General features: G+C 43.6%; 1 protein-coding gene across 2 annotated transcripts in view; it reads right to left on the reverse strand.

The window, feature by feature from the left end:
* The window catches only part of mdn1 (midasin AAA ATPase 1), a 63,241-nt gene that overhangs the window by 26,818 nt on the left and 11,908 nt on the right, over window positions 1–24,515 (reverse strand). For both annotated transcript variants that reach the window (XM_084376886.1, XM_084376885.1), the window contains 49 exons: window positions 23,113–23,261; window positions 22,842–22,902; window positions 22,441–22,652; window positions 22,246–22,349; window positions 21,960–22,104; window positions 21,503–21,599; window positions 21,096–21,209; window positions 20,412–20,559; window positions 20,087–20,194; window positions 19,362–19,513; window positions 18,126–18,304; window positions 17,641–17,849; window positions 17,015–17,161; window positions 16,762–16,903; window positions 16,543–16,677; window positions 16,220–16,358; window positions 15,281–15,413; window positions 14,875–15,005; window positions 14,041–14,179; window positions 13,651–13,765; window positions 12,422–12,682; window positions 12,143–12,340; window positions 10,915–11,123; window positions 10,701–10,823; window positions 10,366–10,563; window positions 10,111–10,218; window positions 9,754–9,942; window positions 8,641–8,730; window positions 8,276–8,539; window positions 7,920–8,184; window positions 7,654–7,813; window positions 6,988–7,104; window positions 6,703–6,911; window positions 6,464–6,612; window positions 5,891–6,090; window positions 5,425–5,648; window positions 5,025–5,138; window positions 4,469–4,598; window positions 4,283–4,389; window positions 4,066–4,199; window positions 3,779–3,945; window positions 3,441–3,561; window positions 3,009–3,222; window positions 2,620–2,860; window positions 2,397–2,520; window positions 1,904–2,068; window positions 1,600–1,814; window positions 1,134–1,521; window positions 795–907 (listed from right to left, as the gene is read on the reverse strand). In XM_084376886.1, the coding sequence (XP_084233012.1) occupies window positions 795–907; window positions 1,134–1,521; window positions 1,600–1,814; window positions 1,904–2,068; window positions 2,397–2,520; window positions 2,620–2,860; window positions 3,009–3,222; window positions 3,441–3,561; window positions 3,779–3,945; window positions 4,066–4,199; window positions 4,283–4,389; window positions 4,469–4,598; window positions 5,025–5,138; window positions 5,425–5,648; window positions 5,891–6,090; window positions 6,464–6,612; window positions 6,703–6,911; window positions 6,988–7,104; window positions 7,654–7,813; window positions 7,920–8,184; window positions 8,276–8,539; window positions 8,641–8,730; window positions 9,754–9,942; window positions 10,111–10,218; window positions 10,366–10,563; window positions 10,701–10,823; window positions 10,915–11,123; window positions 12,143–12,340; window positions 12,422–12,682; window positions 13,651–13,765; window positions 14,041–14,179; window positions 14,875–15,005; window positions 15,281–15,413; window positions 16,220–16,358; window positions 16,543–16,677; window positions 16,762–16,903; window positions 17,015–17,161; window positions 17,641–17,849; window positions 18,126–18,304; window positions 19,362–19,513; window positions 20,087–20,194; window positions 20,412–20,559; window positions 21,096–21,209; window positions 21,503–21,599; window positions 21,960–22,104; window positions 22,246–22,349; window positions 22,441–22,652; window positions 22,842–22,902; window positions 23,113–23,261 (7,956 nt within the window). The remainder of the gene's footprint in view (window positions 1–794; window positions 908–1,133; window positions 1,522–1,599; window positions 1,815–1,903; window positions 2,069–2,396; window positions 2,521–2,619; window positions 2,861–3,008; window positions 3,223–3,440; window positions 3,562–3,778; window positions 3,946–4,065; window positions 4,200–4,282; window positions 4,390–4,468; window positions 4,599–5,024; window positions 5,139–5,424; window positions 5,649–5,890; window positions 6,091–6,463; window positions 6,613–6,702; window positions 6,912–6,987; window positions 7,105–7,653; window positions 7,814–7,919; window positions 8,185–8,275; window positions 8,540–8,640; window positions 8,731–9,753; window positions 9,943–10,110; window positions 10,219–10,365; window positions 10,564–10,700; window positions 10,824–10,914; window positions 11,124–12,142; window positions 12,341–12,421; window positions 12,683–13,650; window positions 13,766–14,040; window positions 14,180–14,874; window positions 15,006–15,280; window positions 15,414–16,219; window positions 16,359–16,542; window positions 16,678–16,761; window positions 16,904–17,014; window positions 17,162–17,640; window positions 17,850–18,125; window positions 18,305–19,361; window positions 19,514–20,086; window positions 20,195–20,411; window positions 20,560–21,095; window positions 21,210–21,502; window positions 21,600–21,959; window positions 22,105–22,245; window positions 22,350–22,440; window positions 22,653–22,841; window positions 22,903–23,112; window positions 23,262–24,515) is intronic.

A 24,515-nucleotide genomic window follows, 5' to 3' on the forward strand; every position in this document is an offset into this window, starting at 1 on the left:
AGAGCTCAGTGCAAGGAAAGTCAACCATTCTCACACTGCTGTCGCAAATGCACAACTGTAGCTAATGCATGCCAGCCAGCAACTAATCACACTTACAAGTTAGCTTTGATTAAAGTTAGCTGGCGCTGGGTTGCTAGCTTAAAAGGCTGAGTAAGTAAGTCCAAAGTATGTGATACTAAATATACTTAAGTATCAAAACTAATTATACATGTTGTATATATGTTTACATACGTGTAATTAATGTCTACTATTGGTCGACTCATTATCGGATAAAATATTCAACGTTTTTCTGTAGTAGTAACTAGTTACTAAAGTACCTCAACATTGTACTTAAGTACAGTTCTTGGTTAAATGTACTTAGTTACATTCCATCACTGGTTCTGGTCACACACACACACACCCTGGATCAAGCATTTTATTCTTCATATTTCTTTATACGCTGCATTTTGATTATTTATCTCCTTTCTCTGACTTGTCCGATAACCTCTTCTGCCTTTTGTTGGTTTCAAGACTCTGCAGTCCACTAGAGCTGCATCAAGGCTTTGCTTTGGGGCATCGATATGATTGCTTTGATTAGTGGATCTCATGAAATGTACAACTTGGAATCAGTTCTCAACTCTCATCCTCCGTCTAGTCTGGATATCTAAATGAAACTGACTGCGATGAGCAAAATAAAGTTACCAACCTCACCTGGTAATAATGCCACTCATGGTCTATGGTCATTTTTGAGTTGTATTCTACCAAATGTTCTCAGTTGTAATATCACACGATGAGAACTTGCAGCTGGTTCTGACCTTATTCGGGGATGCTGGAATCCATCGGTGGTGCTGCTCTCCTCCAGCTCTGCTCCAGTCATCAGCTGAGACGACAGGCTGCGTGCTCTCCACTCCTCCTGCAGCAGAGCCAGCTACAACAGACACAGAGGGACAAGCCAACGCAACCATGAGGTCAAAGTATTTCTGGCTTTCACCACCTTCTAGAGACCACCTTCCTGCGTCTATCACAAAGTATTAACAACTAATAACAACTAACAACTAACTAACAACTCCAGAGTTCACCGTTTCTGAGGGCAGGAAAGGATCATTTTTATGTGACAGAATGGGGTGAGAAAACAAAAACAGACAGTTGTTCACCTCCTGTTGAGCGTAGTTGAGTTTGTAGGCCCTCTTTACAGCTGGGTCAAAGATGGTCTGCGGTGTCCACACTTTGATCTGCAGCAGACCAATGTTGACCCAGAACACTCCCGAGCGGGCCAGCTGGTTGGAGCCTTGGACTTTGCTTTGGACATACTGCTGTAGGCAGGTGATGCAGGCCTCCACCAGTCCATCGGGGAGCAGATTGGGAGGCAGGAAGTCTCTGAAGACGGTCTGGATCTCTTGGGCTGCTATCAGAGGGTCGGGGTCCTCAACCAGGCTCTCACAGCTCTCCATGTATCCCTCCTGCAGGCTGGGAGGCAGCAGGTCAGCCATGCTCTGAAGCTGCCGACGCAGAACAGCACCCTGGAGCCTGAAGTCTGAGCCCCTGAATAGGTACAGTGGTGATTAGATAACCCAGAAATGATAAATGCTTGTGGAGATTGTTTTTAATGTTTGAATCTACCTGAACTCAGCCAGTGTGGGGATGGCCATATTGTCCCACAGCACAGCAGACACATCCTGCAGCTGCTGGATCCTCTCCTTCCACTCCCCCAGGGTGACATGGGAGAGGGAGAGGAGGGCAGCACCTGATGGTTCCCATCGACCTCCAGTCTCACTGCTGCTGAGCACTCCCAGGATGCAACGCGACCACACTGCTTTACTCAGCAAGGCCGGTCCCTGAAAACAACATTGATGTATATTAACCCAGCAGGAGATCACTTTGATTTAAATACAGTGATGTTGACAAGAGTTGTTTAACCTAGTACCATGTTGTCTGCTCCATGGTGCAGCTTAGGAGCTGGCTGGCTCTCAAGTCTCAGTGGGTCCCATTTCAGCCAGAGGTCAGGGGCAGAGGTCACACTGCTGGTCCACAGGGCAGCAAGAGCTTCTGATAGCAGCTCACACCAAACAAACTGCAGCTCCTCAGCTGGCTGCAGGGGGACGAGAAGCATGAGTAGCATACTTAATATTTGTAGCTTGGAATAATGGTTTATTTTTTGAAGTATTTTTCAGGTACTTGATACACAATGGAAAGCTGACACTACCCAAAGAGGGTGATGCAAACCAGGGACTCCTGGCCTCCAAATTCCCCAGATCCCAATCAGATCCAGCATCTGTGGGATGTGCTAGAACAAATCTGATCCATGGAGGCCCCACCCCCCAACATATAGGACTCAAATAATCCACTACAAACATCCTGGAGCCAGACACCACAGGATGACCTCTGGGGTGCGTCTTATGAAACTTTATTGAACTGACCCTGTCACTGCTGAGCAGGAACCACAGCGGCTGGAGCTGACTGACATTCATCGGTGTGGACTGGAGGCAGAAACGCAGATGTCTGGAGAGTTCTCGGCGTAAGCTGTCCTCAGCCTCCTGGTCACTGCAAACCAACAGTAAGGGTTCACTAAACAGTCAATCAACTGTGTCAAGATCAGTCCTCACAAATATTTTGCCTTTGTTGAGGGGGAAGTAGTTTTACCCAGGAGAGAGAGCCAGGAGCAGCAGGTCGGTGCTGAGTCGCAGCTGGTTGATAACAGCCAGTTCCTCCATGAGGGGCCAGAGCTGAGCCCTGCGGCTGAGCTGCTGCAGCTCTGCTCTGGCCAGGTGGACTCCGTCTCCTGACTCCTCGCCCTCAGGCAGGGAGCAGACCTCCAGGAGCCCTCTGGAGGTCATCTGACGCTGCTGCTGCTCCACACTCAACACCAATCTCTCCAAAACTCCTGATGGGAAAATATAGGAAAACAATCACACACTGACCAGCTGGGAGTTTTTCTCTTGGAGGTGAAACTAACCATCACTGTCCTCAGGGCCTATAAGCACTGCAGTCAGATGGAACACAGGTTAAAGCTCTCTCTGACAAAAGCTCACCAGACTTCTGAGGATCCAGCTGGTTGTTTGCCAACAGAACGAGGCCGCAGGCTTCAAGCAGACTCTCCTTGATGTCCAGCCCGAGCCCAGCACCCTGAAGTCTGACCAGCTCTTGCCTCCAGGGACCTGTGGTGCCATCCAGCCTTAGATCGCTCACATCCAGGGCTTTACTCAGGAGCCTGAGCCGAGACGCACACTCAGCCACTGACTCCATCTGATGAAGATGATGGATATGGTTTGTGAAGTGATTCAGATCATCATAGAATAGTTGTGAATGAAAGACATAATACTGGACTGGCTTTTAAAGACTTTCTTTTCTTCTATTATACAAGAGAGAAAAGAAGAAAAGACAGTAAAAACAACATCTGCTGATGAGTAAATGTCCTCAAAGACTGTCAGAAATGAAGTAAAGCTGGTGAGGTGTCTCCAGACCTTGAATGGCAAAGCTTTGCCGAGAGTTTTCTGGATGCCTTTCAGAGCTGTGGCCACAGACACGGGGGTGGATAGAACCGTCTGGATGGCTGCTGAGACCGCTTGCAGCTCCTGTTGACCTCTGCAGTGCAACACGGCCATGAGTGTTAGGAAATGGAAATATATCAACTTTAGACATTGGAAAATAAAATTATCTGCAATTGTAACAATTAAGTAAAGGTGTAAAAAAAATAAAATAAAAATAAACAAAAACAGATGGTCTTTCATAATCTAACAGTCATACAATCTCTGCGATGTATGAATGAAAGTTGGAACATAATGTGGAGAAAAGTGTTTACTCAAACGTGGCGTCGTTGTCTCCCAGCAGCAGCTGGGGCAGTCGGAGGATCAGGTGTTTCTGCACCCACTGCCAGTGCAGAGACAGCACAGAGATGCCCTGAGAGTCAGCCGGCAGCGTGCTGCACACATCCCAGAAACGATCGAGCCACTGCAGCAGCTGGAGGATCTGAACACACAAGACAGGTAGAGAGCCATGAGTGAGGAGAGCACAGCAAGGTCAAGACAACCTGGGAAAAGAAAATTGTGGGTGCAACGTGAAACGTTGATAAAATGAGTGAGTTCTGACCTCAAACATGATGTGGTCTGAGATGTAGGGTTGTCCGTTCTGCACTGCCTGCAGGGTGACTGAGTCCCACAGGTCAAAGAAGGTCCGCAGATGCATCAGCACTGGGTGGGGCAGGTGACCGATATCCACAGTCCCTGTGAGGGGAGGAAAATACACCTCAGTGGGTGAGTTGAATTGTCACTCAGGTACTGAGAATTGTGCTACTGTGAGTTCATACCTTTACTGAAGGCTGTGGCTATTCTCAGGGCACAGTTCTGAGCTGACAGGTTGATAGCACAGGTGCAGATAACAGAGCGTTCCTCTCTGTCCATCAGCAGAACAATCCTAACAAACACACAAGCTAATTATTAGCACCTTTGACATTTCCAGCAGGATAAAGTTGACATACAACCTCCTACTGTACCTGTTGGCAACTGCATTCAGTGTCTCCAGAAACTCCATGTATCTTTCCTCGTCCTCAAAGTTGCACTTGTTTGCTAAAATGTCCAGGTATTGCTTGTTCCATCGCATGTCCACCAGAATCCTGTATTCATCTGGTAACATAACAAACAGTAGTTAATACTCCTTATAGATCGCAGCAGTAGGTGGTAACACAAGTCAAATGTCGAAAATATATTAAATATGGATATTTAAACTATGATGTGCAGCTGGTGCAACACTGGAAGTTTCCTTTCTAAGAATAACGTTTAAAGTTAGTTTGAAAATATAATAAGAAATTTGACTTCCCTCAGATTCAGGATTTTGACTTTACCTGGAGAATTCTGCATTGAGCATAACCTTAAAACTAGCATTTTATGAACAATGCTTTAACTTGATCACAAGTTGAATAAACTAATTCTAATCTAAAATGTTGGACCCTTCAATATTGTAAATATATTTATTTATATTGCTCAAATATTCTGGTCGGGGCTTTCATTGCAGTATTTTTAAAAGAAGAACAAGACAACCGTAGAGCTTACCGATGTTGTGGGGCTGGAGCAACTCTGCGAGAGACTTGCCCTTGGCAGCAAGTTTGCTACCAAACACAGCCTTCAGAGCCCTGTTTCCTGCCTCCACCTGGACCAGAGCTGGATCTGGAAGAGTCAAGAAGTCCACTGTTTTAGGATCCAAAGTTCTAGATATTGCTGGACAACCCTGAAATCCCCTATTTTCATTTCTGCAAGGTAGTGTGATTATGACATAACCTGTAAAACACAGGCTTATCACTCTGATCTCCATTATTTGTAGTGTGATAGAAACACAGAAGTTGAAATCTTGCATGCAAAATCTACCGTTACTGCAATTGAATATTATGTTTCAAAGCACTGCACTTTTAAGTCTAAAATGCTGTGGTGCTGTGTGTGTGTGCGAGCATCACACCAGGAATGTGTTTGTAGCTCTTCCCAAGGTGTGACAGCCAGCTGCTGCGGAGGATCCAGTCTCCATGAGAGGCTCTCTCTGTGACCAGCCTCACCGCTGTGGGGATCAGCCTCAGAGCGTCTCCGTCTGCAAGATCCACCACTCCTCCAGAGAACACCAGGCCTTCATGGACACCACTACTCTGAAGCGTCCTCTGCAGGTCGCTCAGACTTAGTGGACGATTCCTGTGCACACGCAACACAACTGGTGTAATTATTTCCTAACATTATTTTACTTTAGGACTTTTTTTTTACTTGGATTTCAAGTGTTTTCATTTATTTTACATGTCAACTAACAACTTAACTCCATTAAGTGCATGAACTGATAGAAATGTGTTTCAACACTCCCACTTAAAACTGACACTTCAGTTACAATCTTCAGTTACAACCACTTCAACCCCTTTAAGGATTTACAGTCAAATCCTTACCGTTTGCCCTGTAGGCTGAGGGTGTTCAGGCAGAATGAGAGGACCTGTCCATCTCGGAGGACAGCAGAGAAGCAGGAATCCTCAGTGGAGAGGAGGGCGGAAGGGAAGCCATCAGGCCAAACTCCAGCACACAGCAGCCCACTGCCCCAATCCTCTGTGTCCAGGATGGCCAAGCGCTGCTCAATCGCCTGCTGGGCTTGCTGCAGGGGATAACAATGCATTAATGTTTAGTCATCCTCCAGGGAGCAGGAGTGTGCTCACTAGATTTCTTTATGCTGAGGAAAAGTCAAAAACATTCAAATTTAAATTGACAAGGCCTGAGAAGAGTCAAGAAGATTCAACATAACCCCTGCCCCCAATGTTGTCTTGTACTACTTGTACTATTGACAGACTACCTAAAGCCAATAAAACATTTTTTTTAAAAGAGAGAAAAAACATGCACTTTGCATACACTGTTTACAAGGAATGATAGATGACCCAGTTATGAGTGGACAGGAAGAGTGATGGACAATGAGCCAAAAAGAAGAATCTCCCTTTTAGATGCATTTTAGATTAATAAGGGGGAGCTGATACCTTTTGGCTGGCAGTGGTGCGTTGGCACAGTGAGTAGGCCTCTCCACAGGCGTGCTGCAGGGCGCTGGGTAAATCTACACCTCTCTGCAGCTGGCAGGACAGCAGGGTGGCAGCATGGAGGAGGGAGGCCACTGATGAGGCAGGGGAATCTGAAAGATAGAAGCCAGAATGTTTCTCATAGACTCTGTAGACTGACTGACTGACAGAAAATCAATTTGCTGTCATCATGCAGTGCTTACCCCAGATGGCAGACTTGATGCTTTTATGTATTTCAATCAGCAGGTCACACACACAGTCCCCAGTCACCCCTGCCGTGTGAAGCAGGGTCTTCAGGTCCAGTGTGTCCCAGCAGACTCCCTCATGTTCCCCTGGGATGTAGACCTCCACCCCTCTGTTCCTCATGGCTCTGGAGAGCTCCCCATGCCCAGGGTCCATGGTCAGGAACAACCTACACCGCCACGCACACATCAGCTGAGCATGGACAGCTACACACAAAGTGAACAAACGGTTATTCTATGTACTACCTGAAGTTAGGGTGAGGGGTGATTTTGGGGGTCTTCCCGTCTATGACACCACGTTCGTTGATGGTGAGAGATCCACCGGGCTCCAGCAGAGCATTGAGGCGATCTAGGACAGAGGCACTAAGCACAAAACAGATGATTAGTGCAAGTTCAGTGTGTTTTTTTTCAGGCTAGAAATTAGGTGTCTTTCAGGACATTCATTTCTAAACTTTCCAGACATGCATAGCTTCTGTAAATATCTGTCTAACAATAGTCAGCTTTTGTTTGGATTGGTTGAAGCAAATTCCAAAATAATATTTTCCCATATATTGTCCATCTATGCATAAGAAGCTTTTGTTATTGGTATTTTTTAAAAGAACAGGGTAGTTGATCTAGTTGCTATCTTTTTCATTTCTCTGTTTATTTTATTATTCAAAAACACTAATTCCTCTATATGAATATGAATACAATTTTATAATATTATGCACTAATTTCAGTGCTGCTCTAAGTGTTTCCAGCATTTCAAGAAAGTCTGCATAGCTCTCTGGCTCTCAGTTCTTATGTGTGGGGTTTTTGGTGTCTTTTAATTAATAATCCCTCTGTGAAATCCAGCCATGTGGCGTGGCCTTTTTTTCCCAAATCCCATACCAGCACACAAAATACACACAGAAGAATGCACTTTTTCCTCACTTGCAGAAGTTGACATTATCCATGAGCAGCCAGTCACCAGCCTGCAGGGCCTGGACCAGCATACCGTCCAACCACTCAAAGCCTCCGTTTGTCCAGCCATCCTCCAGCTGAGCCAGACGCTCCTTCAGCAGCGTGAAATCCATCTGCAGTTTGGACATGTCTGGAGGACAAACACAAACATTCTTAGACTTACAAGACAAACTGAAATTAAAAAGATTGAAGCATTTTCATTTATATCAGGAAGTATTCAGTTATCAGACCATTACCAGTGAACACTTTGAGCTTGGTGTTCAGCTTCTGCAGGAGGAGGATGATGACCTCCAGCTTGTTCAGGGCCTCTGAGTTGATGGTTCCTTCAGTTCTCTGGAGTCCCTCCTCCTTCAGCCAGTGGCAGAAAAGACCCCATGTCTGCAGCAGGAACTCTGTGTCCTGGATGCCAACATCCAGCGACATCAGGCCACGCCTTATAACCATCGCAACTATGTAGTCCACGCTCTCCAGCACTTGTTGCCATGGCCGCATGATATCCACCTGAAATAAGAAAGAGAGTGCAGAATGATGTGGCCGGATGTTTTCAGTTAAAAAGAAGTTTGGCAAACTAGAAATCTGAGAGTCTGGTTACCTGTTCGAAGCCTCCCAGCAGCTCTGTGGTGTCCATGGCACTGTTCATGGCCATGACCCTGAGGCGGTGTCCTGTCAGCAGAGCTACCAGTCTCACCAGACTGGTCTTCCCACTGGCCGTGGGCCCCACCAGTATTGTCATCCAGCCCTTCTCCACACATTTCATCAGGGATTCCAGGGGCCGCAGTGCCTGATGTGTGATGGACAGAGGGGGATCCAGGGCCACAGGGGCTCCGCCGCTGCGCTGCAGGACAGAAAAGCCCACCTACGGGGGCAATCCATGGAAGAAGAACTCCTTCACTTTGTCCATACAATTCAAAACATTTGCTGCTGAGAAATATAATTGAGTGGTTTTGTTTTACAAACCTGCAGGTTGAGTGGAGTAATGTGGAATTCTCTGGAGCCGCTGTAAGGCTCAAAGTCCTCCCCGAACACCTTCCTGAACACTGAAAGCACCTGTGTGGGACAAGACAGGGTTCATTTTTACAATAAAAGTGGAAACAGGCTTTCTAAATCCACTAGTAACAACTAAGAGAAAATGGGGGAAGGCCACTGAATGCAGAAAAGATATTCTCCAATTTTCTGATTATATAAAGAAATGACTTAATTTTTACTGTATATATGATTGGCGATTGAATAAATGTATGTGGCGATGTAGCGTGCAATCTGTAAAGTAACTAGAAACCCAACACAACCCTGACTAACTTGTTCAAAGAGACCCATGTTTTCCCTTTAAATGTCTTTCCCAGACCTGCAAACCATGACCAGATGGATTAGTCAAAACAACTTAAAACAAGAGAAATGCCCCACAGTCTCAAACTTTCTTTATCGATTCAATTTGCTTTTCAAATTAAAAACCTTTTTCTGTTTTCCCCTTTTCTAGATCTTAAACGCCATAACCTCTGCATCCAGACTAGTGTCTAAAAAACATCCTAAATAACTATCAGTGGGTTTCAGATCCTCTTCAATGTGTTCACATTCTTATACAAAACCAAAATGCCTGAGTCATCGACATATGAAATATATTTTCAGCAGAAGCACATTTAAAGTCATTTACATATACTAACAACAGTAGTGGGCCGAATTCACTCCACTGTGGGACACCAATAATTCAAGATTGCCATCCAAGCAGAGGACTCTGAAATTGAACTCTTTAAAATCTTTACATTAAATATGGGGCAAACTATTTCAGTGCAAATGGACATTACACACTGCCATGGTCCATGGTGCCAAATACTTTCTTTTAAGTCAATTAGAATCATTCTACATTACTTCTCAGGAACCACTTTACAAACATATACACAAACACATGAACAAGTGTAAAAGGACACTATACAAAAAGTAACATAAAACAAAAATATATATTATATAGCCTGTTCATTTTGATTGAACAGATTTATTTCATTGATATACAGATTACATTTCCTGTGGACCCTCAAGTGCTAGCAAAGTGATGTCTGATGTGCTGAAACAGCTTACCTGAGCCTTGTCAGTCTCCGTTCTCATCCTGTCAGCATACACCAAAGCTACATGCTGGCCTGGGTTGAAAAATCCTGGCGACTGGTCAGCCTGCATCAGCTGACACCACCGGAACATGTCACGCAAGTTGAACTCCCAGGGGCTTCCTTTCTGACCCCACCGCCGCTCCACACACACCTCCTGGACAAGCTGTTGAAGGCACAAATAACCTTTAACCTGTCATTTGACTCAACAGCTTTAAACATGTGAAACACTGCCTGAAGACAGACTTCAGTTAGTACAGCAGAGTCAGGCTTAAGTTCAGCATATGAAGTCACAGACAGTCAGTCATACTACAGTAATGGAAGAAAAACCTACCTTGTTACTGAACTCCACCATTTTAGCAACAATTTCCTTATCAATGTTGGGGAAAATGGAGTCTCCTATGAACTCCATGTCTTTGCTTGTGAGCTGGTCCACAAAAACCTGAGAATGGAATTAGATTTCATGATTGGAAGCAAAAAGGAATCCAGACAGATCACGTGATTACTTTGCTCAGCAATAACATTCTGTCTGTTTCCCCCTTCAGTTCTCTATTCAGAGATATATATAATCATCTCGACTGTTCCTTACCTGAGTGAATCTGTTAAGGAAGGATTTGGGCAGTCCCTTACGTCCACCGCCCTGAGTGAAGGGGTTCTGGCAGCCAAAGATCTTGGTCTTCTCTTGCTGAACCTGGAAGCTCATTCCCAGTTCTGGAATGAAGATCTCTGCTCTGTGATCAAAGCAGGCATTAAGACCCTCCAACACCGACTGAGACGCCAGGTTCAGCTGGAAGAAGAGAAACAAGTCAGTGTAATATTGCAGATTTCATCAGCACCATCAGATAACAATTTTTCTGCAAACAAAGCAGGCTCCGAGCCACAAAAACTAGTGTACAAAACTGTTCAAATGCAAGTGGTCCTTACCTCGTCCAGGACAACCCAGTGGCCTGCCTTCAAAGCAGCCAAAAGGGGGCCGTCACGCCACGCAAACTCTCCTCCCTTCCCTCCCTCCACAGGGAGATCTGTCCCAAACAAATCCGTCACATCCTGCCAGAGAGTGCACATCATCAGCATTACAGCCATTTGAAATTCTTTCAGCAGACCAATAGAATAATCTGAATACTATATAAAGGCTTACCGTTTGCTCCGACAGGTTGATTCTGACCAGGTGGTTTCCAGATGCTTTCGCCAGCGCTGCCACCAGGCTGGTCTTTCCCACACCAGGTGAGCCCTCCAGCAGCACAGGCCTCTGCAGCTTCAGAGCACGAAGAAGCCTTTGGGCATTCACCGCAGTGGTACCCGCTGCGATGGCATAGTCTGACAGGTTACGACTCTCGGTCTGAGGCCCTGGGGGGACATACAAAGGAAATGCCCATTTGATTGAAACACAAAAGAAGTATATGATAACCAGTGCTTATCATGCAGAATCTGAATTGGCTATTTAATACAGTAATATCACAGGAGTGGGATATGGAGAAAAAAACTGGGCAAAAAACTTTTTCAAAGCAGTCCATAAGTTACTTAATGCAAGAGACGTGAGATTGATATCAATTTTAGCTGCTCAACTGCTCAGAGCCGGCCAGCTCTGGAAAAGAGTCGGGAACAGAGCCAGACCTTCTGGAGGAATAAACACCTGGAGTCATATCTAATTCTGCTCTGATGGGACAGGGAGAGCTCAGAGATTACTTTTTAACTTCAGGGATTCAAAAGTTGATTTATCTTCACTCCTGTTTATAAACCTGACTGCAGCAGCAGTCTGCAGAGGTGATCCACATTGTCGGGTTTTATGTTCTGTAATGATGGCTGCTGACTGGAGCTGAAGGGGAAATCAACTTTATGTCATGAACGTAATGTTACATAGAGGAGAGTGCTGAGTTTAGTGAGAGGCTAAAGTGAATTCAACACCCTGACACACCAAACCTTGGTGTGTGCCATTGCTTGCTATCATACGGCTTATGTTCAGTAATCTGGCTGTTTGGGGTGAACAAATACTCGCAGGAGTAACACAAAAAAAACAAAAATGTTCCAGCAGGCGATAAATGCCTTGCTGGTGGTGAACACACCATTAAACAACCACCACTGTTGATTTAAATCTAACATGATGGTTCGGATAATATACAACTCAAAAAAATATATAGCAACGGTCTAGTCGTTTCTAGACATTTTAATGAGGAAATCTTACATATTGTATCCTAGTCTCAGGTTACAAATGTGGGCTGACACCAGTAGATGCAGCTCTGTGTAAGGAATGTGTTGATATAAAGCATTTGAATGTGTAATATACAGCTCAGAAGATATGACCAAAAAAAAAAACAATCTGAACACAGCATCTTATAAATCTGTTAGGAATTAAATGAAGCTGATACCTAAGGCAATGTAAAAGGGGTCAATGCCGAAGAAATCTTCCCCCCACTGGGGTTCCCGCGGCACGTTGCTGTCATAGACTCTGAGGGCGTCCAGCATCTCCTGATCCAGGTTGGTCATCTTGCTCAGCCGCTGTTGCAGGAAGCCCAGGCACAGCCGGCGTGCCAGCAGGGCACTGTCTGCACAGGACACCGTGGTTCCTGCAAGAAAAGGTAGTCTCAGATCACATGTCTTCAACAGTTCCCTTCAGAGACAAATTCTCAAAAATAAGCTGAGTTTACCGGAGCCGATGCCGTCTATGTAGACCAGACATGCTGCGTGAATGAAAGCGGTCACAGTGTCCAGTCTGAGGTCCCACTCTGCTTCTTCTTCATCTTCCATGGCTCCCATTGTCATGAAGCCATCTTCATCCCGCTCACACACAGTGTTAAGAAAGTAAACCCACGACAGGATGTCTCTTACACTCAGTATGCAGCGCCGGCCGAAGTCCTGTCTGGTCAGCCACTCGATGAAGTCCAGCATCAGCTCTGCGATATCGCCGCCTGTGTTTAGACCAAGAAACCACATCAACAACACTTTTCACATCTGTATATATTCTCACTAGGCAAGGCAGTTTTTTTATATAGCACAATTAATTGCAGTTAAACTCTGTTTCCATTATTTTCCAAGAGAGAGAGCGATGGCCTTGAGCTGTATGGCAGTGCTACATTGGGTGTTCACATCGCTTGCTGTAAGATTTGAAGTTCGATCAGTTTCAGCTTTGACTTGTCAATGTTCAACCAATAAGATGATAACTGTCAGTGATGTTACTAAATCATTGTACTAAAACAGTCAGTCGAGACTCACTAACACGGCATAAGGGCTTGGACCACATGGTACATTCAGGTACATCTCATAAACTCTGAAATCCACATTGATTTACAGCAAAGCATGTGGGCGTGGACAAGGATTTCATGGTGGATTCAAGTGCAACTATTTTTCTTCTTTGATGAAATACATGGGACTATATCTGTCATTTCTTTCTTTCTTTCACTAAAGAATTTTAATACTTAGATGCTAAAATCATAACAATTTCTTATCCATGTCTACATAAGACAATTTTAGCCACTTATCTCTGCAACCATTTTATTTAATTCTTAATATTTCATATTTCATATTAGGGTTTTTCACAATCTCTTGTATATCCAAGCAAAATTGGTATTGTAACTGATATCTCTAACTGAACTGATATTGAATCAAATCAAATAGAAGGTGTTGATTATCAGTTACTTTTACGGGAAATGATTCAGACTATCGGCAACAATTATGATGCAGTGGTTGTGTAATAATGCTTATGTACAAGTTACAACGGGTCTTAATTGTTCAGAAACCAAAAAAGTTAAATAATTATGGTATAATATGAAATAAACCTTATTTCATGAGCTGTTTAACAAATTGTTATCAGGACAAGTGAATGACTTTAACCAAAACTTGATTCAGTATTGGTGTACTAGGCTCGAAGCTAGTTTACCTTCGAGAGAGAGGCCTGAGCGCAGGTTGTGCTGGATGATCTGAACCAGGTCACTGCGGCTGTTGCTCTGAGGACACCAGATCTCTGTGAAACGGTTCCTGAGGGCAGGAGAGAGCTGTGCAAAAACAGACGAGCACAAGAGTGAGACTCTACCTACATACAGTTCTGGTCTATTCCTCTTAAAAACAAATTCATACATTTTTAAAAAGAATGTTAAATCATTGGGACAAACATTCTTCCTCCAAACACAATAGAATCAGTCAAATACAAAACTGTCTCTGTAAACAGTAGGCAGGTAGGGCTGCATTGACTTATTAGCACTGTATCAGCTGTATCACCTTTATCCAAAGCCCAGCTGACAACGCTGGAACATTTATTTTTTTTATCTACCTCCTTCTTGCCAAAGTCTCCTCCGGGGTTCATGGTGGCAACCAGACGGAAGCCAGCAGCTGCTCTGATCAGCTCCACGTCATCATTGTCTCCGCTGCCCTTCTCTGCCAGAACAAGGGACTTCTCTGTCTCTAGAACACTGACAAACACAACACACTGTCAGAGGCTCCTCTTAATCTGTCATTTAACTGTATGTGGATGAATATGTGGCAGTGTGTCATTGCGGATTCTGTTGCTCAAAATGCATGCAAGCACAAAATGTAGGAAAGTCACAAAGTTAAGTTCATTGCTCCAGATTACATCACATAATTGCTGTCAGTAAATAGCAGCCTGGCTCTCATTCTCAGAGAGGGATGTTCACTGAAGACTCTGTCAGGAGGGCTGACCATCATGGTGAATTTTCCTCATTGAATTTGGTGATTTTTCTCTATATCATTATGCCAGAGACAGTAACTACAACAACCCAATAGTGGAAGGCAATGAAGACATTGTGAGTTAAAGTTTTTTCTCTAAATCGCGTCACATAATCACTGCCAGCAGAAAGCTGTCTGGCTTGCTGTTGACTATTATTGTGGGTTGAAGTGTGGGACATTTCTCTTAAATGTGATGAAAGGATGTGTTTAGTTGTCAGACTGTGAACGTCATCAGAACGTCACACCCCTTCCCCACGCTGCCAGCGTACCCTTACACTCAGAGGTCGTCTTGCCTCTGTTATGGCTCTGATACTACCTCCGTTGGTGGATCAGAGGTGGACCAAAACTGTCCCTCTGTAACTTTCACACAGACGGCATGAAAAGGCAGCGGGAAAGGGCTAAAAACAATGCATGTGTCTACCTGTTGAGTCTCTCCAGCACTGAGTCGTCTGCCAGGGAGATCTCATCCATGAGGAACACTCCTCCTTCCTTCATGGCCAGCACCAAGGGGCCGTCATGCCACTGAAACAGCCTGCCGTCCTCACCATCATTCTGCACGCACACACGCACACACGCACACACACACACACACACACACACACACACACACACACACACACACACACACACTAGTATTAGAGTATCAAATATGTCTGATTGGTTGTCATTTCTTTTTTTCTACAAGCATGATGGTATTTTTCAGAATTATAAAAAAGTTAACAACAGCTTGTATTGTTATGTATCTTTTTCACTTCTGCCAGCTCAAAACAACCTTGGTGTAAGACTATTCTGACATTTTTCCAAATAAAAAAAAAAGTCATCAGTACCTGATGTGTGTGTCTGACAGGTCGCAGACCTCCCAGGAAGTCAGACGTCTCCATATGTAGGTGACAGTTGACAGAGAAAAACTTCTGTCCAACCAAAGCAGCAAACAGTTGGCAGATTGTAGTCTTTCCACATCTAGTGAGGAAACAGGACAAAGACCATGATAAAAATATATACACACATGCAGTGAGTTAATTGTGACTGATTGTATAGTATGTAATAGTGATGTCAAATAGGATACAGAAGAAGTATATGCAGCCATGCCAGCAGCTTTGTGAGGCTGTATCCAGGTGTTTTAAGCTGAAAGTTAACATCAGCACGCTAACACTGACAATGTTAACAAGCTGATGTCAGGCAGGTATAATGTTAACAATGTTCACCATCTTAGTTTAGCATAAACTAATTAGCAGAAAACACGGCAACACTTTATAATAACCATCATCAATAAATTGTGCATTTATAGTAAATTATACTTTAGTTAATAGTCATTACACTGTTAAAAAACAATGATATGTTTTTTTAAACCCTTTATGAAGCGATTGTTTATTGTTAAGTTGCAAGTGATGTTTACAAACCTTTACAACTTCTTAATTAAAAGGTTGTTGAAGATCAAGATTAAAGACTAAATTAACTATAACTAATACATTATATCAATTATAATAATTATGGTTACTATAAAGTGCAAGCTACAAATATTGACCTGATGGTGGCGCTAGAGGAAACCAAAGTTATTGAGATTCATTGTCTGGGAACTATGTATATCAGTACAAAACTCCCTCAGTCTGTCCAGTAGCTGGGATACTTCAGTATGTATCAAGGTGGTAGGCTGACTATTATTGCCCAGCTAGCAGGGGAAAAATTATTATCTCCATTTTACTCCAATGACAAGGAGTAAAATAAGACAGAATGAATTGGGCCCAACAGTAACATTTGAATCTTACCCAGTGTCTCCTACAAGCAGCACGGATTCTCCGAATCTAAGCGCTCGTCCTACCAGCACAGCCAGCCTCCTCATGCCATGTGTCCACACCACATGACGAAACTCCTCTGGAACTCCGGCAATGCTGTCGATGAAGGGACCTGCCAATCAGAGCATCAAGGCAACAACTGAGCAAGGGAGCTTTTTATTCACTTTGAATTGACCTTTTTGTTTGTAAGAGGAAGACTATGCTACTTGTAAGGCAAGAAGAGACACCAACATGCCGTTTCAAATTCAAAAAAAGGAAAGTGCTGTAATTTTGAAAAAGCATTATGGTCCACTTACTGAACTGGCTGGTGACCTGCTTCTGAGAGAACAGGTTTTCAGGGTTCACCGTTCTCTTGAAGTGCTTTTCCAACATGGACAGTATAATGGCCTCTTCCTCTGGCTTCCTAACACGTCCTGCCAGCAGCATGTACCCTGATGAAGACAACAACAGTTTTATCTAAAGTTTTAATGGAGAACAAGTGTCGGCTGGTGAATTTAATGTCAGACAATCATCACCATCATCAGCCAAATGCTGCAGCCAATCCTGAGAGACCTCCGTCTGCTCCTCTAGCCTGTAGCGGTCTGCCCAGCGGAACAGATCTCTGAGGGTGATGAAGCCATGTTTACCCGCAAACACAGATGATCCTCTGCGTAAGGACTGGACATGGAGAACATATTTCACAAATGTAGTTAGGATCACCCAAGACAGGTAGGTCAAACACAGGGTAGACAGACAGTTCTACAGCACCATACAAGAGTGTCCAGTTACCTGAAGGTCTTGCATAACCTTGACCAGCTTGGTGCAGTAGGACGGAGGCAGGCTGCACCTCTGGTGGAGGATGGTCTCCAGCTCTCCACTGGGCAGCTCATCAAAGTGCAGCTCCACAAAGCGGTTCCTGAAAGCCCTGGAGAGCACCTGGAAACCAGTTAGTAAAGATTACTGTTAACTGTTCTTATGTTTTGATCACAGGTTATGAGATATATATATATATATATATATATATATATATATATATGCTGTAGCAATGCACCATATGAGAAAAATAATGTGTTTTTTGAAAATTCAAGTATGTAAGTATGTCTATTAGGACGCCCAAAATAGTATAAAAGTATGAACCTGAAAATTTGCATAATATGACCTCTTTAAGACGGCTAAATTCCCACGCCAACTCCTTGTCAACCTTTACCGAGGAGCAATAGAGAGGATCCTGACAGGAAACATCACACATTGACGGAAGGCTCTATAGCAAGTGGTTAAAACCACCCAGAACATCACTGATACCCATCTACCAAGCATCAGCAATATCGGTCTGACGTGTTTGTGAAAGTGAATCTGATGGTAACCACACTGTAACCATGCCATCAGAAAAAACTCAGACTGAATGAATGGTATACCTTTCTACCACCATAGAGACCAGGGGGATTCTGGGTAGCAAACAGCATGAATCTTGGGTGAGCCTTGATGACTTCCTGTGTCTCAGCCACAAAGAGCTCCCTGTTGTCGTCAAGCAGTCTGTTGAGAGCCTCAAGAACATCAGTGGGGGCAAGGTTCAGCTCATCCAGGATGATCCAGTAGCCTTTCCTCATGGCATCTATCAGAACACCTAGAGCAGATTGACACACAAATGACTGTCTGGGAGGATGCCAGAGTTCAATAGTGGAAAGGGGCTGACTGGGGAAATGCTACTACAGTCTGTAACAGTAGATGGTTGTCTCGAGAGGAATAGAATATACTTTGTATATTTGCAATCAGTATTACACTTCGTCAGGCTTCGATTGCAACAAAAAAAGTCATTATTCAAAGTATGACATACTGTATAATGGCCTAATTAATGTGAAGCTGGTTCTTAATTAAAACAGATTAGCCTGAGAAATCGTACCCTCTTTGAACATCAGTTTGCCCCTGTCGTCTGATGAGTAGCAGCCTATGTATTCCTGGATGTCGGTGTGCTCGTGGTTGTTGATTCTCACACACTGGTTCCCTGTGGCTGCAGCCAGCCAGCGGATCAGACTGGTCTTCCCCACAGATGTCTCTCCCTGGATCAGCACCGGGTGAGTCCTGTGAGGCCAAATCATTGAGAGATCTATTGATTTGTGACCTGAGAGTACCTAATAAACCCCAAGTGAGTAGTGCGGGGTCACTTAGTCATACAGGTGGTGGGAGTCAAAGCTGAGTGTTAGCATCCTATGTAGATTTTTATATTTCTCCTATTATTGGTTGTGAATTAGTGAATTAGATCTAATGATTAAATAATTCATGCCTTAAAGCTGCACGATCAGTATTGTCTTATATTAACAACTGATCAAAACAAAATTGAAGTAGAAGGGAATGGAAATAATTTGTGAATATTTAAAGCACTTCTGAGGTGCTGACTGCTGCCTCTTTTTTCCTCTTATTTTGGTTTTCAGGCCTGCAAACTTGTGTTCCATCAGCAGCAGTTAGTGATTTTCAAAAAAACTTTCTGATAAATTCACTGTACAGCACCTGCTCAGCACCATAAAAGCAGTTATGGACTAGCTGGTGAACAAGTATATGTAAGAGAGAATGATCACGTGAACACTGACACTGATATGAACACCCATGTCAACATATTTTTGTGTACATTTGTCTGAGACTATTTTTCAGGATTTGGGCTCATGACTTTCATTCAAGGAAAATATCAACGCTGCATCGTGCATTGATAATTTGCACAGAGCTAGCCTCATAAAAAATGTTTTGATGTGGGAAAACTTGACTGGCCAACACAGAGCCCTGACCTCAGCCCCATCCAACACCTTTGGTAAACTCGACGATCGATGTGTGCCAGACATTATCACCCAGCATCAGCGTTGGACCTCACTAGTGCTTTATCTAAAAACTCTAATAATATCTATCTAGGAGCTCAGACTGTCCGTGACAGAAGCCATACACAGACATAAAAGCTAATCGATTCCTGCTTGGCAGGTCACTGACTCTGGGGAAATTCAGTCCAACCACATTTTTGTCCTGATGCACTTTGATCCATGTCTTCTGAAAGGGCCAGAATTAACTCTGACAAAATGAACATTTATAGATGAACCATTGATTTTGGGGGAAATCATGGACAAGAGGTCAGGCTGGGCAACAGTGTTCCTACCCTGCAGATACCACTCTGGCAAGGTCGCGGAGGTTGAGTTTGACTGAGGTGGTGAGGATGTAGCTTGGGTCCAGAGCTGTCTCCATCTCACCCTGGGCCACCCAGTAGCCCTCCACGTCCACACATGTCCGACCTGAGGGCGCCGGGATTGGCTGCAGGAAACATAACAAAATGCTTTAAATATCATTTTGTGCATAACGTGACATTTAAAGTTTCACTATTCATTTTTCTTTTTGACATACCCTAAATATTAGCATGTTTTCCTGAACTACTTTTACTGTTTTCACCCATGGCTGTTTGTGGGTTGGTTGGTTGGTTGAATAGAGTACACCCCATTAACTTTTGGTGCAGATTTGGACAAAGACATAGATCCAGGCAGTAATGAATGGATCCTGGTGAAATCTGGGGTATTTAGTCAGCTGGTATCTATAAGTGGGTGCAATTTGATGTGGATTCTAACAAAAATCTGGATCTAGCAGATTTAAATATGTTTTCATAGAGAGTAGTCTTTTTCTAGCTGCTGTACAGTAATAAATAAGATATTAGATTAGGCTTGATTGAATAAAATGGGGACTGTTGAGCCTGGGCGGAGGTATGTGCTCTACTGAGTGCCATTATAGTTGTTACTGTTGTGAAGGTAAGATATGTGTTACAGAGCTATGTTTGCCACAAAAATGTACAACGTTTGTTTAAAAATCAGGTCTTAAAAGATCAGAAGGTCTTACTTGTTTGAGACACTTGATGTTCCCCATCAGGATGTGCTGACACACCAGTTTCTGGACCAAAGGGTGGGAACTTCTGTCCAGCTGAGTCAGGAAGCTCAGGCAGAAACCCTGCAATCAAGAATCAGGGAGAGTGTCAACATGGAATACATGCAGGTGGTGGGGACAGAAACAGTTTTACAATGTCACAGCAACAACAACCTTTACCAACCCATAAGCAAAAACTACTGGCATGTCTTAATATCACTTGGGGTACATGAGATTTTTTTTTCTTTTGTATTTCAGTGACCTGACCCTTTATCGAGATTATACCTCTCTTGCAACCTACCTCATAGAGTGAGCGCTGCACACTGTGGCAGGGGTTTGCTGCCACGTACTTCAGTGCCCTGCACAGAGTGCGCAGGCTGTAGTGGGGTCTGTGGCCTGTACCATCCACCAGATGTGAGCTGGCCTCCTTTCGTACTGCTAGGTAAAAACTGCACACCAACACACTTGTTAAAGGAACATTAAGAAATAAATCAGCATCCTGCTTGAGCCTGCTGTGAGACTCTGAAAAATGCAACAAAGCTGGCCTGAAGACTGAGGACTGAGAGGATTAGGCCAGAGCTATTTTTATAACATGAAGTATGTTAGTGTCACTAAAAATATCTGCCCTTGGCATCTTGATAGTATTACAATAAAGAAAGTAGAAATGCTACATAAAACTCACTGTGTTATTAAAGCACTACCCCTAGTTTCCTGGATAAAAGCCTGCTACTTTATGACAGATTATGTTCTAATTTTTCATTACTTTACTGCCTTACAGTATCACTTCAGGATATACAAGGATATACAAATACAGGATTTCCTTCTTTTTTATACCAAAAAACCATGTAGAAGAGGTGGAACATGTTTCAGGATTTTTTGTATAACTGTCTATAAATGAAATGTTCCCCTAGTACACTGTTCTGAAAAGACTTTTGGAGCCATGGTTGTTTTCAGCCAACTTGATTTTACTTGTGTAAATGCTGACCTTATGATACCACTGATGACATTCCTGGGTGGATTCAAGCCCTTGAGGTAGTCTGAAACCAGAATACGCAGGTCTCCCTCATTCTCCAGCTCCTCCACAAACAGCTCAGTAAACCTGGAAAACAAACACACACACACACACACACACACACACACACAGAGCAGGTTAACGCATGGAGCATGCATATATAAACAGTATGTGATATCACGTGATGAGTACATTTAATTATTTGTACCATTTTAGAACTCAGTTTTGTCTGGGATTTATCAAGTGAAGAGAAAAAAGTACCCTTATTTGAAATCATTAATGTGCTTTGTGTTATTTCTAAGATATAAAATAAATGAGCATCTTAGCTAGGCTGATGAGATAAAGACTTTCACTATGTCTTCACCTCTGCACACTCTCACCTGTTCCTGAGGCCCAGAGGCAGGTTTCTCTTGCCCACATCAGTAGCTGGATTCATGCAGGCAAAGAGCCGGAAGTCTGGGTTGCGTGTCAGAGGCTCTATGATCAAATAAAACACAACACAATTAACAACAATCCCTGGAATATTAAAATTAAAGTAACACAAATCAGTCAATGTGATCTGTTCAATGTCACATTGGGGAAAGTCAGATCAAGCATCTGGTCAATTAACTTTACAACTCTAAATACTAAGAAGTTTAGCAGAAAAAGCTGACACCTCTTCATTTAGTCAAGAGAATAAATACATTTTAGTTATTTTTCACTGAAACTAAACGTATCCAAAAAGGGATTCCAAAGGTTTTTGATTTGATAATCATACCAAGTCCTGCAACTACTTAGATTCAATGATTCAGTGCTATCAAACCCTGTCCCTGTTGTATGGGTGACAGCTGTCCTCACCAGTGTCTCCACGGTCCAGCAGCACCAGAGATCCAGCGCTGCCCTCCAGAAGTCCACTTAAGCACTCCAGGGTCTCTGCTGCTGCCAGGTTGATCTCATCGAGCAGGATCCAGTGGCCCTTCTTTACTGCCTGAGCTAAGGTTCCCTACAGTGGAGCACACAGAGGTCAGAGCTGAGGAATACAGTTCAGGGCATTAACTCCTGTACATGGATTGTGTTGGCATTTGGCCTTTATTTGTTGGTTGGTAATGTCGAGGCTGAGGGGGGATATTTCTCAGGTCTTTACCTCCACAAAGGCGAAGACCATGGCAGTCTCACAGGCTCGGATCTGTTGCTGGGTCTGGCTCAGCTTGGCAGCCAACACCTCCCACTGCTCCTGCAGCAAGGCAGCTGCACAGCCACACAAGAAATATTACTATCACTGTGCTACAGTTGCCAGTACACTCTCAGTTATCGTTGTTTACTCTTTCTAGTACTCTACCATTTGATTTCTCCTGCAGCTCCTTAGTGAGAGCAGACTTGCAGACATGGTCCATCAGTTTGAGTAGATCCTGCCAGCGCTTCCCCCTGAAGCAGGTCTGCACATGACCCAGGAAGGTCAGGTTCTGCTTCCTCGAGTATGTCTGGGAGAACAGGTCCTCAAAGGCTTCCCGCAGGGGGAGCAAGATCTGCTTGTGATCAACTGGCTTGTATCTGCATCAGACAGAAGATAATATGTGATGCCATCTTTATTAAGGATTATGCCCTTTTGCAAGAGAGTACAGCTTTTGCAGCGTAAACAGTTTTAATCTGACAAAATAACAGATGGTATTTGATATTTGAAATCTGTTAGTGAAGGAAAAAGTTACAATTTTATTTAGGTACACTTTGTATGTCACTCACCCTCCTAGCAGGTCGGCAGTGTCACTCTGCTGGTTCATGTTCACAACCCGCAACCTGTGTCCTGGATTGAACACGCAATAGGGAATATTTCAATCAGGAGAGGTGTGGACTGCCTTTTTATAAAAAACACCAAACTTATGAACATCAGGCACAATTTGGAATACAGGACAACATGTGGACTCGAAGTGGCTGGGATCGAACCGCCAACCTCCAACCTCCAACCTCCAACCTCCAACCTCCAACCACAGCCCGGCTGGGTTCCTGAGCTCACCTGTGACTCTAGCCAGGTGTTGAACAGTGGAGGTCTTCCCAGTTCCTGTCTCTCCCACCAGAAGAACAGGCTCGCCTTTGGCTACACACACTGCCAGCTGTTCCAGCAGCACAGCAGAGGGACGAGTGGCAGCAAATGTCTGGTTCTCCCTGTTCATGGAAAAAAACAAAAAGAAAGAAAAAAAGAAAAATGTAAGTTGTACTGGTGTAACAGTCAGGCCCCTCAACCATAAAATACAATATCTATCTAAAGTCAGCTACAATTTTCTAACATAAGCCACCAAAAGTCAATGAACAATATTTACAGTCGCGGTCAAGAGTTTACATACACTGTAAAGAAAATGTATATCATGGCAGTTTTCAGTTCCAATGATTTCTACAGCTCTCATGTTTCTGTGATGAGGTCCATTCCAAAAGCTCAGTTCTAGCCTGATTGATCTGTTCCTTTACCACTTCTGATGTGTGTTTGGATCATTGTCCTGTTAGAACACCCAACTGCACCCAAGAGCCAATCTTCTGCTGATGATTTTAGGTTTCCCTGAAGAAATTGGAGATAATCCTCCTTCTTCATTATTCCATTTACTTTCTTTAGAGCAGCAGATCCACTGGCAGCAGAACCGCCCCACAGCATAATACTACCAGCACCATGCTGGACAGTAGGTGTGGGGTTGTTGGGGTTGAAGGCCTCACCTTCTCTCCTCCAAACATATTGCTGCTCATTGTGGCCAAACAAACTCAGTTTTTGTTTCATCTGGCCACAGAGTTTTCCTCCACAAGGTTTTTTCTTTGTCCATGTGATCAGCAGCAAACTTCAGTCCAGCTTAAGGTGCAGCATCTGCAGCAGGTGATAGTTTGTGTTTTCTGATCGTGGCAGTGACACAACTGTGCCATGCACTTCATACTTACAGTTGTTTGTACAGTTGGTCTTTGGACCTGTGATTGCTTTGAAATGGCTCCAAGTGACTTCCCTGACTTGTTCAATAATGTGCTCTTTCAGATCAATGCTGAGCTCTTTAGACTTTCCCATTGTAGTGTTTGTGGCTGAGTCTAATGGCTGAATCAAACATGTCCTATTAAAAATGGCCCAGAAAAGTCATCAGCTGTTATTATCAGATTCACTCAGAAGAAGTTTAGAGGCCATGCTACAAAGAAAATATGATTCACACAACTTTCTATAATCACCTACACTGATTATTCAAGTTACTGTATGTGTATCCAGCAGATTTGGTCACAGACTCCGAAGACCTATAATAAATTCACTACTGAAGTATCCTGTGTTCCACTCATTCATAACAGAAACATGTTCTGTGCTAACACTATCCAACAAATATCAGTGAGCAATATTTATTTCAATTTAGCTAAAATTGCCAAACATCCCTCACTATGAGATACAGGTCAGGTTAG

Source organism: Pagrus pagrus (genome assembly GCF_965226575.1).
Source record: "Pagrus pagrus genome assembly, chromosome: 16".
Classification (NCBI taxonomy): Eukaryota; Metazoa; Chordata; class Actinopteri; order Spariformes; family Sparidae; genus Pagrus; species Pagrus pagrus.